Genomic DNA, 17167 nt, shown 5'->3' with positions numbered 1-17167 from the left:
TGACCAGTGCAATCAGGGGCCAAGAAGATGATGATGAACTGAAAAGTGGTTGATGGGGCAGCTTAGTGAGTCTCTACTCTGAGACATTATCATCATGATGTGATTTGTTGTACATGACTAAACTTGATTGATACAAAGAAGGATCCTGTTTAGTATGCGGCGGAAAGGAGAGTTGTTGGGAAGGTAAAATAATCTTTAAAAAAAGCAAAACATTTTTTAATCATAATAAAGGTAAGAATTAAGCAATGAGAGCAAGAACACTTTTAATTTAAATAGTAGCCTCATGCTGTACATCTTCACCACTTTCATTGAGAAAAGAACCAGATGGCACAAGATATGCCCAGTGGTACATAAAACCACAATAAATTGATTGCATTTTAACAGACAGGAAATGGCTTGTTACTAATATGGGAGGCCTTCCTCAAAATTGTCTGTGTTCAGTCAGACTGCCAACTTTTTAGAGAAAAGATTAGATTTTTCTCTCCACATAGAGGACAGCTTTTATTTCATCCCACAGAAAGAATGAAAAAACCACATAAAAGAGTAACTGTTTTCTGTTTAAGAGTTTGAGTCTCCTAAGCTTTCTCAGTTGCAGTCACAAATATGCAGACTGGAGGAATAGAATGACAGAGTTGGGAAGAGTTGTACCGCTAACTGCCAGCCCAACTGCCTTCTGACTTGTTCCTGGGCTCTGCCAGATTTTTAATGGGAACAGGTTTATCTACAAGTAGCAACCTTGATGAAAGTGTGGGAATGGAACAGTTGGGCTTGTGGGTAAAATCCCACAAATGACCACAGCTTTTCGGATGCACGGCTGATAAAAAGGAGTAGACGACACAAGCTTCATTATTAAATACAATTTGATCCACACAGTACACCTGAAAGTCTCTCATCTTACAGAGCATTAGCCATACGAACGATAAAATCATGCAAGATTCCTTGAGATCCGTAATGGGGGGATAACTGCTGTCTAATTCTCTGGTTATTAATATGGAAGAGATCATAGAAGTGGAGACATCTTCTTGCTAGAAAGTGCCTGCCAACAGGGGACAGCATGTCAGGCCGGCCCCCAAAACAGGATTTGCTGTATATCGTGGTCTGAAGAATCCATGGCATTAGTCCATTTGTCCAGATGTGTTGGGCAGCCACCTCATTTGGATAGTGTGTGGGATCAAAATTAATGTATGGCTAGAAGAAAGTATTATGAGATGGAGGCGGCGTGCATTTAAAATAACTGTCCTGCCAACTTAAGGAAGATAACACTGAAAAATGGGAAATAAATAGAAAAAGGACATTAATGCCAGTTATAACAGTTTCGATGAAGTTCAGATGATGTGAACATCAGGTCAAAGAGCCAAAAATGTTTTGGTTAGCCAATATTTGACTTATGTGCCAGGTGTAGAGAGGTGACAACTGAGTTTAACATTACGCCTTCATACGTAAACTTGCCCAGAAAATCTTCCAGAAAAGGGTAGTAGAATATTAATTCCTCATAAAACACCAAGAATCAATCGTTGGAACAAGTAGGTTAAAGTAAGTTTGCCGAGCCACCCCGGTTAGGGACAGTCGATCCATGAGGACATTCTGAAGATAAGACTAGGGTGGCAAATAGACAAATGGCAGGACCGTTGGTTTTCAGGGATTTTTCACTAACAAGGACACTAGCACCAGCAGCATGCACGTTCATAGAGTTCCACTTCTCAAGGAAGTGGCGCGGCATTTATGAGAATGAAAGGGGAAAAACAGGAGCTTGTGCAGAGGGCAGCGCACTTGTGCCAGTGCGGAGGAGGAAGCTTGCCCCCAGGCTTTCACGAGCAATGGGCTGTGTCAGGCCCCTTCTTGCCTTCAATCAGCTAACTCAGAAGACAGAAGGGAGGCAAGATTCACCATGCACGTGTGTCTGGCAATAGCTTTAAATCAAGTTTTCCTCTGACAGTATCTACTATGTATGTCCCAGTCATGTAAATCCTTGAAAAATGATAGAAAGAGACTCTTGAGCCCATTGATTATTAGTCTCATGGTGGCCATAAGATAAAATGACTGAGGAAGCAAGTGTCAGAGCTTCCAACCCTTTGATTTATTGAACAGTACATATCAATTGCCTAACAAGTCGGGACCAGTCACCTTCCTCAGCTTTGGCACTGGATTCTGAATACAGGGGAGACAGACTTTATACATTAAAAAAATGAATCAAATAAGAGTAATTTTTAAAAAGAAAATAACATAATATTATGTAATATAATATCTAAGTGAATAGATTTTAAATTGGGGAGAGCAAAGAGGTGCAATTCCTTGAAATCACAGGAGATGTCCCACTCCCCCTGCCCTAAGGATCTGTATTCAATCAAATGAGCATGGGAACAGTAGCTGATTGGTCAGTACAGGGCCAATTTTCCCATAAGACATATGGGCGAGATATATAATTATGAGAAAACTCCTCACATCAGTCTTTAGATCTGTTTGGGTTTCTGGTCAGTCTAACTGAGGTGCCTAGTTTGGCAGCAGGGAAGGGGGGGGGGGTCCAGCTTCCCAGCCATGCAGGGCTAAGCTCAAATGGTGCAATTAGGCTTTCTCCCAATTCCTACAACCGAATAAAGTTTTTCCAAGACGGAAGCTGTACTTAAATGAATGAAAAGAGAACTGAGCAAGCTCCAGAACTGAGTCCCAGATGGTGTCATTGAGGTTCATTTAAACCATAGTTAATCACCTTTTGCCCCAGTCCCTTCAGTTCCCTCAGTACCAAGTTCTAAGAAACAAAGACAGTTAACATACATAAGACTAAAAGCTGTTCAAAAGGTATCCTCGATACAGCTGTAAACTAGTAACAACTGTGAAAGAATGATCCAAAGGGCCAACCCCAAGAAAAATTCAAAACAAAACAGCCTTGAGGTTTTCCCTCAGATCCAGAAAATTGGCAAGGAGGCCAGAAGATGGGCGTAACCCTCAGTGCTGGAGGACTCATGGAAAGATGGACACACGAATGCGTTCTTGGCAGAGCTAGGGAGTCGTCCATTCATTTTGGAAAGCACTTTATAATCATGCAGAGAAAATGACAGAAATGTCCTCGCCCTTTAAGCTGCAACTCCCACTGTCTTTATTAAAGCCCAACGGAATATTTGCGGGAGCTCTTCTTCGGTAGCCAAGACTGGCAACAATCTTCCCTGCCACGCGGGGAATGACTAAAGGGATTATGGTGTATGAATGTAATCAAATTTTAATGAGCGAGAACTGTAGAAACAGTATTCACAACGAGCGTTTACAGCTCCGTAAATGGTAGAATAGCAACAACAAAAACATTAAAAAAGAATCTTCCATAATTATGACAAAGCTGCTTCCCTCAAAATGGTCGTGAGGATATCTTTGCAAATGATTCCAGATGTCTTCCGATAGTTGTTTAGTTAAGGAATGACTCCTCCAAGAGCCTGGGGAGTGAGGTTCTATTTCTAGGGCTCTTGGAAATATCTAGAATGGTAATTCTCTCGGGATAGTGACCCTCTTGGTGTCCTAGCCAGGTAGCCTTGACAAGAGAACCTTAATGTTAAAGGGACGGATGGTTGCGGTAAAAAGCTGTTTGGGATCATTGGAAACCCTGCCTCATTTTCCAGAGGCGGCCCCTGCAGGCCGATCCCCTTCTCGCCATGTGTAAAGATTTAAATTTGCAAAAGTGTTTTCCCTCAGCCAGACTCAGAGCCTCGGAAAGGGGGATTCTGTTCTGCATCAGTGGGACTCTGTGGGTGAGGCCCCGGCAACTCTGAGTCTCTGGCGGTGTGGGTGTCGCCCTCTGCCAGCTGTCCGGGAGGCGGCATTTCCTGCAGATTTACTCCCTGTGGTCTCTGGTCCTTTCCAGGTCTTGTCCATCTGTGTGGAAGAAGATAACATTGTCAATTATGCTACCAGTGTGCTCCAGAATCCCGACCTCGGTCTGCGCATGGCCATTCGCAGCAACCTGGCAGGAGCCGAGGAGCTCTTTGCCCGAAAGTTCAATACCCTCTTTGCGCAGGGCAGCTACGCCGAAGCCGCCAAAGTGGCTGCTTCCGCACCCAAGGTAAGGTTTGGGTCTGTGGTATGGAAGCGTCTCGTCCTGCAAGGGGACACGGGCTCTTGGTCATCCTGGGCCGTGCAGCTTGGCTAGAGGCGGGCTCTGTCCCATGCTGTCTCGCTGGCACTGGGGGCAAGGGCAAGTGCGTAATAGTAATGGAGGAGCCCCCTGTGTACTCCCCCAGACCTTGGTCATCTTCGAAAGCTCCATGGCCTGGGAGAGGCTGGGGGACCGTGTTTTCTGTACAAAATGAGCTAGGAAAGGGAGACGCCCCTTCCGAGAGAAGGGTCTCTATGTCGCAGCCTCCTTACATTGGCTGGAAAATGGGGTCTTTATTACTGCTGCCCAGTGTGGGTGGGAATGGCTGCCAGGTGCATAAGCTCTGGCGTGCATTTCTCTGAGGAGCTGGGGACCACATCCTGCTGCGTCTCCTCGGTATGAGCTGGTGAGCTAAGCACAAGGGCTGCACACGTGGGCTTTGGAGTGGGCAGAGAGTCGTGTGATGAGGCTGGGGCCGCCCTGGGAGTGACTCCCCGCTGTGCTTGTCGCCGTAGGGGATCCTGCGCACCAGCGACACCATCCGGAAGTTCCAGAGTGTCCCGGCCCAGCCCGGGCAGGCCTCCCCCTTGCTCCAGTATTTCGGGATCTTGCTGGACCAGGGGCAGCTGAACAAGTTCGAGTCTCTGGAGCTCTGCCGGCCTGTCCTTCAGCAGGGTCGCAAGCAGCTCCTGGAGAAATGGCTTAAGGAGGACAAGGTGAGATGCAGAAAGCCCCGGCGCCGAGGGTGCCCCAGGGGCCGGGAAACTCACTGACCTTGGCCTTCTCTCCCGTGGCGGCTTGCAGTTGGAGTGCTCCGAAGAGCTGGGGGACCTGGTGAAGGCCACGGACCCGACGCTGGCGCTCAGTGTCTACCTGCGGGCGAGTGTGCCCACCAAGGTGATCCAGTGCTTCGCCGAGACGGGCCAGTTCCAGAAGATCGTGCTCTACGCCAAGAAGGTGAGAGGGGCTTGCGGCTGCTCATCCGGACCCCGGCTGTTCTTGGTCTCGGTTCCTGCCCGTGACCCCCTAGTGCCAGAATAATGGAGGCTGCTCCCTGCGGCCAGCAACCCTCCCCCTTGTTGGGACCACTAGGTTTAAAGCCCAGGGGAGCTTGGCCGTGACTGCCATCAAATACTTTTCAGAATCCCTCCAGATTCTGAATTTGGTCTCCCCTGAGATAGACTCTCGTTTGAGGGTGGTTTGCTCCTGACCAAACTTAGTGAGCGACGGTTGTGCTCAGTTCTCACTGACCCTCCCCCTGCCCAGCCCCCTTCTCCACAGAAGCTTTTCCCTCATTCCACCCCCCACCCCCCCACCTTATCTCCCCTGCATACGATACTGTTTTATGCTATTTCATTCTCTGTCTCTCCAGCATGTAGCACAACCTGTTAGGCCCTTGAGTAGTTGTGTCTCGGTACAGAATCACAACTTTGTCTTCTTAGTAAAAAAGGCGGTTATAATTAGTGAGGTTTTTGCTAAGGATTGGGGGCAACACGAGCATTTTATTTTATTTATTTATTTATTTTTTATTTAATAGCCTTTTATTTACAGGTTATATGTATGGGTAATTTTACAGCATTGACAATCGCCAAACCTCTTGTTCCAATTTTTCACCTCTTACCCCCCCCCCTCCCCCAGATGGCAGGATGACCAGTAGATGTTAAATATATTAAAATATAAATTAGATACACAATAAGTATACATGACCAAAACGTTATTTTTCTGTACAAAAAGAATCAGACTCTGAAATATTGTACAATTAGCTTGTGAAGGAAATCAAAAATGCAGGTGTGCATAAATATAGGGATTGGGAATTCAATGTAATGGTTTTTAGTCATCTCCCAGAGTTCTTTTTCTGGGTATAGCTAGTTCAGTTCATTACTGCTCCATTAGAAATGATTTGGTTGATCTCGTTGCTGAGGATGGCCTGGTCCATCAGAACTGGTCATCATATAGTATTGTTGTTGACGTATATAATGATCTCCTGCCCCTGCTCGTTTCCCTCAGCATCAGTTCGTGTAAGTCTCTCCAGGCCTTTCTGAAATCTGGTCATTTCTTACAGAACAGTAATATTCCATAATATTCATATACCACAATTTATTCAGCCATTCTCCAACTGATGGACATCCATTCAGTTTCCAGTTTGTGGCCACTACAAAGAGGGCTGCCACAAACATTCAACATGAGCATTTTAAAGAGAAATAAAATATCCAATGGGAATTTTTCCTTTGGGCTGCGTTTTTAAAAAGACTTGCCTGTATTTCGGTGTTTTCCTTTGTCCCCCTGCATGTTATTATTTCGTGCTTTAAAAGCACCGCCCTGAGAAGGGTCCGTGGTTCCCCCCTTACTCCCAAGGTGGGGTTGGGCTGCAGGCCCAACATCGGGAGTGAGGAGGCCCCGGCCCAGGGGCATACCAATGTAATGGTTTTTAAAGTAGGCAGGACATGATGTGGAGTTTAGAAGAGCAAGCGCACCCTTTGTTTTCCTGAACCTTTCCTTGTGGCCCCCTAGGAGCCACAAGGGGGTCCCACAGACCTCCCCTGGCTACTGCTTCTTTGGGCTCATGTTTAGCCCCTGGCAGTCTGCTGGAGGTGGCTCGTGGAGCCTCGGCCGCAGTGCCCGTGGAGGGGGGAGCTCCCCACCTGCCGGACGCTGAGCCGGGAGCAGGCAGCCGGGCTGGGGACGAGAGCGGGGTCTGTCACGGGGGCTCCGTTTCAGGTCGCCTACACGCCCGACTGGATCTTCCTGCTGAGGAGTGTGATGAGGGTCAGCCCAGAGCAGGGCCTGCAGTTCGCCCAGATGTTGGTGCAGGATGAGGAGCCATTGGCCAACATCAATCAGGTCAGCAGAGGGTGCCCCGCTAACCCCTCTCGTGATGCCCTCCCTGAATCCCCAATGAAGAGTTAGGGACATTCGCCGAGAAGTGTCCGGGAGGACTTTCTGCCAACTGATGCTTTCCCACCGATGGTTCTGGAGCAGAACCGAAGCGTCCTAGCTGAGCCTTCCCACTTTGCCCTGCTGACCACCCTGAATGGGTGTCCCTGTCCCAGGGGAGCGGCTCATCCGGCTGTGGGAAAGCAGGCGCCGCAGCCCTGAAGCCAGCCCCCGTCTTTGTGTCAGGGTGAGCCGAAAAGAGTAGCCTTTGCTGGGGTCCCAGCCCGTCGTTGGCAGGGGCGCCTTTGGCTCCCCGGGGCGCTGCCCCCAGAACGTAAGTGGTGGCTGGGGCCGAGATCCCAAAGGGGGCCCAGGGGCTCTAGCAGAGACAAGCTCCGCCCCCAGCCCCCACCCCGAGCCTGAGCCGGTTAAGCCCCAGGTCGCCTCGGTGGGGTCCGTTTGCTAGGGAGCAGGTGGCCAGGGGTCAGGTTCCCTGTGCTGCCGGATTGGTGGGCTGGCTCTAAAGCCTCCCCCGTCCCCTCCCCCCCACGCGGGCCTGGGGCCAACTCAGTGGCTTCATCAGTTCTGGGCGGCGCCTTGGGAGATCTCCGGCCGCTCCCACATTGTGTGTTTCGTGAGGCAGCCTTGAGTTTAAAAGGTGGTCGTCGTTCACTCCTGGTTGAGAAGTACAGTGTGGCTCCTGTCTGGGTGGTGGGCAGAGCAGGGGGAAAGGAGAAAGGGCGGGAAAAGCATTTATTTAGCACCTACTGTGTGCCCGGCTCTGTATTCAGCCTTGTTCACAAAGAATTGGCTCATTTACACACTCAGTAATTCCTGTGACCCTCGGTCTACATTTGGGGAGCCTGAGGCGAGCTGCCCAGGGTCCCCCAGCTAGTGGTGTCTAAGGCCTCTGGGGGCCAGAGAACCCGCAGGCATGTGCACGAGGGTCCTGTGGGCCCCTCTTTTCCCCTCGCCCCCCCCCCCCCCCGTGCTCCTGCCCCGCCCCACTTGGCAGGGTCTGTCGCTGCCGGTGTGAGCTCGGCACAAGTCATCAGCACGTGGGGAGGGAGGCGAGGGGCCCTCGGTATGTTTGGAGCTCCGCGGGCTCCAGCCCAGCGGAGGGACGTGTGCCCTGTCCACGTGGCTGCATCCAGACCGAGGACCATTTTGCCTTAGCCCAGCCTGAGCCCTGGCCTAGGTGCTAGACTGCCCTCTTGTGGGGAGTCTTTGGAGAACAAAATGTGCCTTTGTGACCCTGAATGCCCTGCTCTGGTGTGATGTAAACATGGAGGGTCCCCGGGGGGTGGCAGTGTGGGGAGGACCCCGATCAGACACTCTGGTGGTCACATCGCGGGAGTCAGAAATGGCACGGCCGTTCCTCGCCCTCATTCTGAGAGCTCTTGGCGCGGCTTCAGAGAGCGCGTCTGGGCCCCGGAGAGCCCCCGGGTCAGAGCGTGGCGGTGACGGCCCTGCCTTGGGCTTTGCAGATCGTGGACGTCTTCATGGAGAACAGCCTGATTCAGCAGTGCACGTCCTTCTTGCTGGACGCCTTGAAGAACAATCGCCCGGCAGAAGGCCACCTGCAGACCCGCCTCCTGGAGATGAACCTGATCCACGCCCCCCAGGTAGGGCCCCCTCCCCGCCCAGGTGCGGCCCCGGTGCTGGGGGGCTATGGCTCCGGATGAGGGACGTGGCCAGGAAGGCTCGGAGCATGGGCCGCGGCCCGCAGGGGCACAGCCGGGGACTGGGGAGCGAGGGAAGCGGGACCGAACCGGGGCAGCTGCTCCCTCCCCACCCAGGGCTCGTCGGGCCGGGTCCAACGCTGTGACCTCGGTCCTCCCATTACGGTGGCGCGCTCATGGTCCGCTGAGGGCGCAGCCCCCAAAGGGAGCCCCAGTGAAGGCCCTGCCCGGGCTCTCTGTCCTTGCGTCCTGCCAGCCCCGGAGGGGTCACTCTCTGCTCCCTGCCCATCGTCTGCTGGGAGACAAGGGGTGGAGCCAGGTCCGTTTTCCGTCTCGATCCTCCCCGTGCCCAGGACCGGTCTGGCTGGGTCCTGACCAGAGTCTGCCCCCATCCCCGGGGTGACTGCTGACCACAGGGAACACCTCAGACCTGCTTTGGTGCTTACATACTCGCCATGTCCTGTGCCTTTGATGAGCCTCCAGGCCTTATTTCTCAGTCTCCTTGGCTCTTGTGGCGCCATTCCTGTGGTTTCCAGCATTTCAGAGCATGGGCAGGTCCCTCGGGCCCCACGGGCTCATCCTTTCGAGCTGTGGGGCCATCAGGGGCTGACTGGTGCTCCCGGGTGTGTCATGGGTCGTTCCTCCCCAGGACAGGCTGCTCTTGGCCCAGAAGCAGCAAAAAGAGAGTGGGATCCCCATGCTCCTCCCCCATCCGGCTCAGTGCTTGTTGTGCTCCCGTCCTCCCTCGTCCAACAGTCCCCACCTTCGCGGGCTCACGGCGACTCTGACAGGCAGCCAAGGGCACGCTGGGGAGGGGGGCAGAGAGTGGGGGCTGCCAGGCTCGCCGCTCACCGAGGCGCTTCTCTCTCTCTCTCTCTCGGTGCCAGGTCGCGGACGCCATCCTTGGCAATCAGATGTTTACCCACTATGACCGTGCCCACATCGCCCAGCTCTGCGAGAAGGCGGGGCTGCTGCAGCGGGCGCTGGAGCACTACACGGACCTGTACGACATCAAGCGGGCCGTGGTGCACACCCACCTCCTGAATCCCGAGGTACGGCCCTGCCCGGGGAGCACCGTGGCCTGTGCTGGATACTAGGGTTGTGACCTGGGGCGCCTTTTAATCTGCCCGGGAGAACCCGCCGCTGTCTGGCGGTTCTGAGATGGGAAGGACCATTTCTCCCCCTCTGCCGTTGTAGTTAATCTGTCAGCAGCACAGTAACTGGGCCCGAGCCTGACTGGCCGGGGGTGCCTCGGGCCTCCTTTTGGCAGAGAACCGGGGGCCGAGGTGCAGACTTGTTTGTGTGACTCTACTCATCACAGGGGGAGCTTCCATGTTGTTTTGGGTGGGGGGAGCACCAAGAGGAGGCCAGGCTTGGCCCCCCCAGCCTGGGCAGGATGGCGGAGCTCCCGGCCCCCAGGCCGTCCCCTTCGGGTCCCTCGTCCCTGTTTCTGACGCTTGTGGGAGCATCGGGCCCCAGGGGGGAGGGGCGGTCCGGGCCTGAAGGGTCCTCCCGAGCCCTTGGTTCTTCTTCCTCAGTGGCTCGTGAACTTCTTCGGCTCCCTGTCGGTGGAGGACTCCGTGGAGTGCCTGCGGGCGATGCTGGCGGCCAACATCCGGCAGAACCTGCAGCTGGGCGTGCAGGTGGCCTCCAAGTACCACGAGCAGCTCGGCACCCAGACCTTGGTTGAGCTCTTCGAGTCCTTCAAGAGTTACGAAGGTAGCGCCTCGTCCGGGCCCAGGGCGGGAGGTCGCAGGACTCTCCTTGGCGTGGTCTGCATTGTTGGGAGGTCAGGCCCAGCTCTAGGGTGCTTTGTCCTGCTCCCAAACCCAGTTTCAGAGCGAGCTTCAGGTCCGGGGGTCCGTCAGCCCTTAGGGCTGTGCTTTAGGCAGGGTTAGTCCTTGGTGCCAGGACTTAGGCCAGAAAAGTAGGGCAGCCCCTTGGCTCCTTGGCTCTGTGGCCCTTGACCCCTTGGCTCCTTGACCTCCAACTTCCTCTTCAGTTCTCTCCCTCGTCCAGTGGGGCTTCCCACGGCTCCGAGGTGGTCCCAGCCTCCAGGCTGTCCTGAGATGTCTGCTGCCCTCAGCCCTACATCCAGACGAGGAGATGAAGCCTGGTGTCTCCCACCCCCCTCAGCCGTCCCCCCCCCCCCCCCCCCCATGATGGGCCCCCAGGCCTTGCGCAAGGCTGCCCCGTGACTTGGGACAGAGGCTCCCGGGCCTCTCCCCGCGCTCTCCCAACGCAGCCTCTCCTTGCAGGCCTCTTCTACTTCCTGGGCGCGATCGTCAACTTCAGCCAGGATCCGGACGTGCATTTCAAGTACATTCAGGCCGCCTGTAAGACCGGGCAGATCAAGGAGGTGGAAAGAATATGCCGGGAGAGCAACTGCTACAACCCTGAGCGGGTGAAGAACTTCCTCAAGGTGCGCTCCTGGCGCGGCTCCACCTGGCCTCTTCCTCCAGCCCGGAGCACTGAGGGACCCCCCCCACCATGGCCTCCTGGCTTTGGGCCTGTGCTCGGAGCAGGGACCACCCTGGGGGCTGCCTCCTTCATGGGGGTTTAGGAGGCTTCAGAAGCCATCCTGGCCCCGAGTAGGAAGCAGGGAGGGGTCAGGGCCAGCCCCGGCCCTGGGCTGAGACAGGCCATACAGGGAGTACTCGGACCAAGGAGCTGGGGCTGTTGGGGAACTGGGCAGCCCAGGTCAGTGGGAGGCCTGGGGAGGCCCGCGCAGTCGGAGGCCCGTGCAGTGGGAGGCCGGGCTGTCCTGTGCCGCTTCCGCCTGGAGGGGGCCCTGAGGCAGCTTCTTCTCCCTCCCCATGTGTAGGAGGCCAAGCTGACCGATCAGCTGCCCTTGATCATTGTCTGCGACCGATTTGACTTTGTCCACGACCTGGTCCTGTATCTGTACCGCAACAACCTGCAGAAGTACATCGAGATCTACGTTCAGAAGGTAATGTGCTGCCCCGAGGCCTCGGGGCCCGTGGGGGCCCTGCACATGGCACCTGCTGGGCAGTGTCAGCCTCTGGCACAAGGCCTGGCAGGTTGGGGGTCAGAGGGCATTCCCTGGTGACCCCGTCAGACCCCAGTGGATCTCGGCCTTGGGAGGGCTGGGACTCATGTTGGCGCAGGTGCACAGACACTGGTGGGAGGGGAGAAGCCGGGCCCCAGAGGCCGTCCCCCTCCTGCCTTTGTCCTTTGGAGGTGGGGCACATTGCCCCCCAGAAACAGATCGAGAGGAGGCGCTCCCAGGGCTGGCGCGCTCCCTCTCCTCGGGGTGCGCAACCTGACGGAGTGTCTCGTGGCAGGTCAACCCCAGCCGGATTCCCGCCGTGGTCGGAGGGCTGCTCGATGTGGATTGCTCGGAAGACGTCATCAAAAACTTAATCATGGTGGTGAGGGGACAGTTCTCCACCGAGGACTTGGTGGCTGAGGTGGAGAAAAGAAACAGGTAAGGGTGCCGGCTGCCCGACTTGTGCTTGCCCCTCCTGGGCGTGTCCCTGCCAGCCTGCGGCCCCCCAACGCAAGAGCCCAGGCGCCGGGTCCCCGCCCATCAGACCCTCCTGCTGGGTTGGGCGGCTACCCAGGGGCACCTTTTGGTTCCACCATCTTGGATCTTTTCCGCTCCTCCTGGGGCCGCGCTGCATCTCTTGCTGGGTGCCCAGAGCGAACTCGGGGCATCCGGGAGCTCCAGTACTGGACCCGTGGGAGCGGTTTGGAGCAGCCTCCGGGCCCGCGGGGGGGCCTGCTGGTCTCAGGGCGCCGTGTCTCTCTCCCACCCAAGGCTGAAGCTGCTGCTTCCTTGGCTGGAGTCCCGGACCCACGAGGGCTGCGAGGAGCCGGCCACCCATAATGCCCTGGCCAAGATCTATATCGACAGTAACAATAACCCCGAGCGCTTCCTCCGCGAGAACCCCTACTACGACAGCCGGGTTGTAGGTAAATACTGTGAAAAGAGGGACCCGCATTTGGCCTGTGTTGCCTATGAGAGGGGGCAGTGTGACCTCGAACTCATCCAGGTTAGCAGCTGTTGCTTTTCGTCTCTTAGACTCTATTTGTCGGGGGCCCCGGGGGGTTGGGGCGGGGCTGCCCCGGGTGGCTTCCCCTTCACGCTGGGTCTCCTCCCAGATGCTCGGCTGGCGACAGAGGTGGCCCTCGTGCCCTCGGCCCTGCCTGGCCTCTGCCCCCTTCCACGAGTGGTGCTGTTTGGGGCGGGGGGAGTCGGGCCCCCCACTCGGGTTCTGAATGCGGACGCGCCTCAGAAAGGAGCCTGTGAATGCCCATCATGGGGCCCCTGGGAGGGGGCTTTGGATTTTCCGGGGAGGCTTCGCCGTCAAGTCCCTCTCATGTTTGTGACTCTGGAGTGAGGCACTTGACTCAAAAAGAGATTAAAAATGCCCCCAGACTCCCCAGGCAGTGGGGCCCCCGGGGGGGGGCCACTGACCTTCCAAGTGTCCTCGGCCCACGGCCGGTCATGAGCTTCTGCATTAACTGTTGGCATCGAGTGCCGGGCTGGGGGCCTGCGGGCACCCTCCTGCCCTTCCACTTGTGCCCCTGGGTTCTGGGTCACTTAGCCAGCATTAAGTGCCTGCTGTGTGCTGGTTGTCCATATTGGTATAAGACACCCAGCTTCCTGGGGCCCCTTTCTTGCTGCCTCACGACCTCCGAGCTGATACTTAGAATGGTTCGGAAGCTCTGCCAGGCCTGTCGGGCTTTAGGGCACCTCACCCTGTTCTGATCCTGTTGGGACTGGGGCTGGGTGAGCGCGCGGAATTCAGTGAGAGGGGGTTACTCAGGAACTTGGGTTCCTTTTAAAAGACTTTTAAAAGAAGATAAATTTCTGACCCCCCAGGCTCCCCGAGAGCCAGAATGCTTCCAGGAGGACGGGCTTTCAGGGGGCTGCCCGGCGTAGGGCGGCTGTCCCTCTGACATGGCTCCCTCTCCCCCGGGTGCTCGGGCGGGCTGGCAGGGGTGCGGGACAGGCTGCTCAGCCTCGGGGGAGGGTCTGTGGGGGCATGGACGGCAGAGCAGGAGCTTCTGACTGGCTGTGGCTTCTTTCAGGTTTGTAACGAGAATTCTCTGTTCAAAAGTGAAGCTCGTTACCTGGTACGCAGAAAAGACCCAGAGCTCTGGGCCAATGTCCTGGAGGAGAACAACCCATTCAGGAGGCAGCTCATCGATCAGGTAGGGCACGGGAGCGACTCTTGGCCACACGGGATCTGGGGGCGCCCAGAGCTGCCGCTGCGGCCGAGCTGCGAGATCCCCATGTGAGGGAGCTCCGGGGAGTGCGGCTGGTTGCGTTTGAGGCCGTTGGCCAGTTAGGAGCCCGAACGTGGCATTCTCTAACAGGGCAGCAGGGCTCTGAGAGTCAGTCAGGAAGCATTTATTAAGTGCCTGCTGTATGCCAGCCGTGGAGCCCTCCGGGAGCTCGCAGTCTAATGGGGAGACAACAGAGAGACAAACCCCAACAAAGCCAACTGGGAGCCAGAAGAAAAGGGGATGAGCAGGGAAGGCCCCAAATTAGAGGAGGCTTCCCGAAGGAGGTGGGGTTTTAATGGAGACTGGGAGGAAGCCGGGAGGTCAGCAGTCTCTCCTGGCCTCCTGGCTTTAAGGAAGAGGCCGTAGCCCTGGGGCACGGGAAGAGAGCAGAGACAATGGGGCCCGGCCCATGGCCCTTCCTGACTTGTCTGGGTTTCCTCTGCCTCTCCCAGGAGCCTCTCTGCCTCCTAGAGACTCCAGGCCATTCTCGGGTGTCTCCTCCAGGGGGCAGCGCCTTTGGTGATGGGCCCGTGAGCACTGGCAGGGACTTGGTGTGGACGGCCCACTTGTAGCTTGGGGCCTCTCCGGCCCAGGCTGACCCGGCCCCTCTTACCCTGAAAGAGCTGGCTCTCACGTGGGCTCCTTTGGGTCTTTGTCCAGTCCCTGCCCGGCCACTCCTGCCTCCACAGTCCCTCCCTCCCTCCCCTCCCCGGGCTTGGAGGCCCGCTTGGGTGCAAGGCTTTTTCCGGCTGCTTTTGTGGGTTCCCTGTTGGTTCATGAACAGTCCTGAGGCAGGAGAACGTCTCCTCCCAAGCCTGCCCAGCCGGGCGCCCAAGAGACGTTAAATCCCCGGGAATTTGCTGTGAGGTAGGACCTCACCTTAGGGAGCGCGGCTTCTGATAGAAGCTCGCGGCCCGGCCTTGATCGGCTCTCTCACTGAGGATGCTGGGAAAATGACTCGGCTTCCCTGGGCTCTGGAAACACCGTGCTTGAGGTGGATTGTCCCGGAGGCCGGCCCCGTTTTAGAGTAGGGACAGTTAGAGAACCACACTCCCAGCCACGTAACAGTTGCCCAAGAGCTCTGGGGAAATCCGTAAAGTGGCGTCTTCTCTTCATTTTTTTTTTTTTTTTTAAGATAACCTAGTTTTTTTATTTTGTTTTTTTTTGTTTTTTGTTATTATCTTTGTTTATAGCTTTTTATTTAGAAGTTATATGCATGGGTAATTTTTCAGCATTGACAGTTGCCAAACCTTTTGTTCCAATTTTTCCCCTCCTTCCCCCCATCCCCTCCCCTAGATGGCAGGTTGACCAATACATGTTAAATATATTAGAGTATAAATTAAATACAAAATAATTATACATGTCCAAACCGTTATTTTGCTGTACAAAAAGATTCTCTTCATTCTTATCCCCCATTTCCTAGTCCTGACCCCTGTGGAGCCTTGGGAGAGCTCTGGGCTCCTCGCTGCCCCCAGAGCCGGCCTGGGGAAAGGGGCGGCAGAGCTGGCGTGTCAGCTACCTCCCCTGGGGCCGGGTGGGCAGTGCCCACTTACTAATGGGAGTGCCCCTGACTGGGCTGGCATTTGTCCCTCCCTCCCTGGAGAACCCAGTGGTCAGGCTGAAGGTTCTGTTTCTGCCCAGGTCAGGGGAGTTGTGGGATTCTTACTGCTGTTGGATCTGGTTTGGCCAAAGGGGGTGGGGGTGGCCTGCAGGCTGACCCCCTTCAGCTGGAATGGTGCAATGGGGTGGCTAAAAGTTGCTTCAGTAAAAGTGGGGGAACTTGGACTTGCTGCGGGGCTGCTTCAGGCAGGCCCGTCTCTGTTCCTAAAATGGGATTAAAAATAATTCAGGGATTCCCACGTCAAATGCCTTTGGGCTGGGGGAAGCGTGGGAACCTGTTCCAGCTCTGTGGGCATCATACAGGTGTGCCAGGCAGTGAAAGCTGGGGATTCTGGGGATTGAGATAAATAATCACATTAGGTCTTCTTGCAAGTCTTCATGAGATCGGTCTGGCCCTGGGGAGTTAGTACAAGATGGCGAATGGCTTGGCCGCCAGCTAGCTGGGGATCCTTAGGCCGGACCTTCAGCCCCCCAGAAGCCACAGTTTCTTCTTCTCAGTGCTTGGAGTAATCCACTCTGCCTGCTCACATGGTCCGAGGTCCAAAGGAGATAGAGGGTTCAGCCTCTGGGGCGGCTCTGGGTGCCTCTGGCCCCTACAGGGGGAGACCAGGGTGGTGCCGGCCGTGTAGTGGAGCTGGGAGTGTTCACCTTGGAGACCCAAGGGACTGGAGGCAGAGGAGGTGGGGAGGGGGTGGGGATGGCCCTGATGGCAGAGTCAGGAGCAGGCCCGACTCCTGTAGTCTTGCCAGGGTGCTGGGAGCCTGGGGGAGGCAGCCAGGGTCCCTGCTGGACCCTTCCCCCCAGGCCGACCGTCCCCTCCTCCAGCACAATTCCTCATGCAATTGCCCTTGGTGTTCTGGTTGACCTCAGGTGGCCTTCAAGGTCTGCTCCAACAGGGCAGGGGTAACGGTGCCCCCCTGGTCACCTAGGGATGGTTGGCCCCTTTCTCTCCTGCCCTCTCCTGTTGTGGTCCATGGGTGAGGCAGGCTGGCTCCTTAACCTGTGAAGCTGCCATGAGACCCCCTGGAAGACCCCTCCCCCGTCTCCAGCACAGTGTTGCTAGGAGGACAGGGCTTGGTGAGCCTGAGGGTGGGAGAGCCTGGGCCGGCCCCCTCCCTTCCTCCGCTGCGTCCTGCCATCCCGGCCCCCCGAGGGCTGACTCTTCTGAGCTAACGGGTCCCCTCCCTAATACGTCTAAAACCAGGTGGTGCAGACGGCCCTGTCTGAGACCCAGGACCCCGAGGAGGTCTCGGTGACTGTGAAAGCCTTCATGACGGCCGACCTGCCCAGCGAGCTCATCGAGCTCCTCGAGAAGATCGTCCTAGACAACTCTGTGTTTAGCGAGCACAGGTGAGGGGACGCCCCCTGGCTGCAGGCCACGGGAGATGCCGCCCTTCCCATCCCCAGACCCTCCCTCTGGGAGCCGTCCTCGGGCCTTCTGGGCCCAGCTTCGTCTTTTTTTTAGGGGACTTTTAGGGGAAAGGCTCTGACTGCCACCGTGGGGAGTTCTCTCAGGGCAGGAGCTGTTCACTGAGGGGCTGGTGCCCCCTGCCCGCAGCTCGGGGTGCCCCGGTTAAGTACCCTGGGGGGGCGGGGACGCAGGCTTGTCAGCCACGGGCATGTGGACTGGCTCTTTGGGGAGGGTCTTTCGGCTCTT

The 17167-nt window shown here is 56.2% G+C and overlaps 1 protein-coding gene across 5 annotated transcripts in view; it reads left to right on the top strand.

Moving 5' to 3' along the window:
* The window catches only part of CLTCL1 (clathrin heavy chain like 1), a 64042-nt gene that overhangs the window by 22953 nt on the left and 23922 nt on the right, over nucleotides 1-17167 (top strand). For all 5 annotated transcript variants that reach the window (XM_031948968.1, XM_031948969.1, XM_031948973.1 and 2 more), the window contains exons 7-19: nucleotides 3848-4045; nucleotides 4594-4794; nucleotides 4883-5035; nucleotides 6797-6919; nucleotides 8440-8577; nucleotides 9522-9686; nucleotides 10173-10353; nucleotides 10893-11056; nucleotides 11459-11584; nucleotides 11940-12082; nucleotides 12416-12650; nucleotides 13693-13815; nucleotides 16715-16860. In XM_031948968.1, the coding sequence (XP_031804828.1) occupies nucleotides 3848-4045; nucleotides 4594-4794; nucleotides 4883-5035; nucleotides 6797-6919; nucleotides 8440-8577; nucleotides 9522-9686; nucleotides 10173-10353; nucleotides 10893-11056; nucleotides 11459-11584; nucleotides 11940-12082; nucleotides 12416-12650; nucleotides 13693-13815; nucleotides 16715-16860 (2096 nt within the window). The remainder of the gene's footprint in view (nucleotides 1-3847; nucleotides 4046-4593; nucleotides 4795-4882; nucleotides 5036-6796; nucleotides 6920-8439; nucleotides 8578-9521; nucleotides 9687-10172; nucleotides 10354-10892; nucleotides 11057-11458; nucleotides 11585-11939; nucleotides 12083-12415; nucleotides 12651-13692; nucleotides 13816-16714; nucleotides 16861-17167) is intronic.

Source organism: Sarcophilus harrisii, chromosome 1 (assembly GCF_902635505.1).
Source record: "Sarcophilus harrisii chromosome 1, mSarHar1.11, whole genome shotgun sequence".
NCBI classification, from domain to species: Eukaryota; Metazoa; Chordata; class Mammalia; order Dasyuromorphia; family Dasyuridae; genus Sarcophilus; species Sarcophilus harrisii.
Note: the sequence above shows the minus strand (reverse complement) of the source record. Positions and strands in the feature narration are given on the sequence as shown.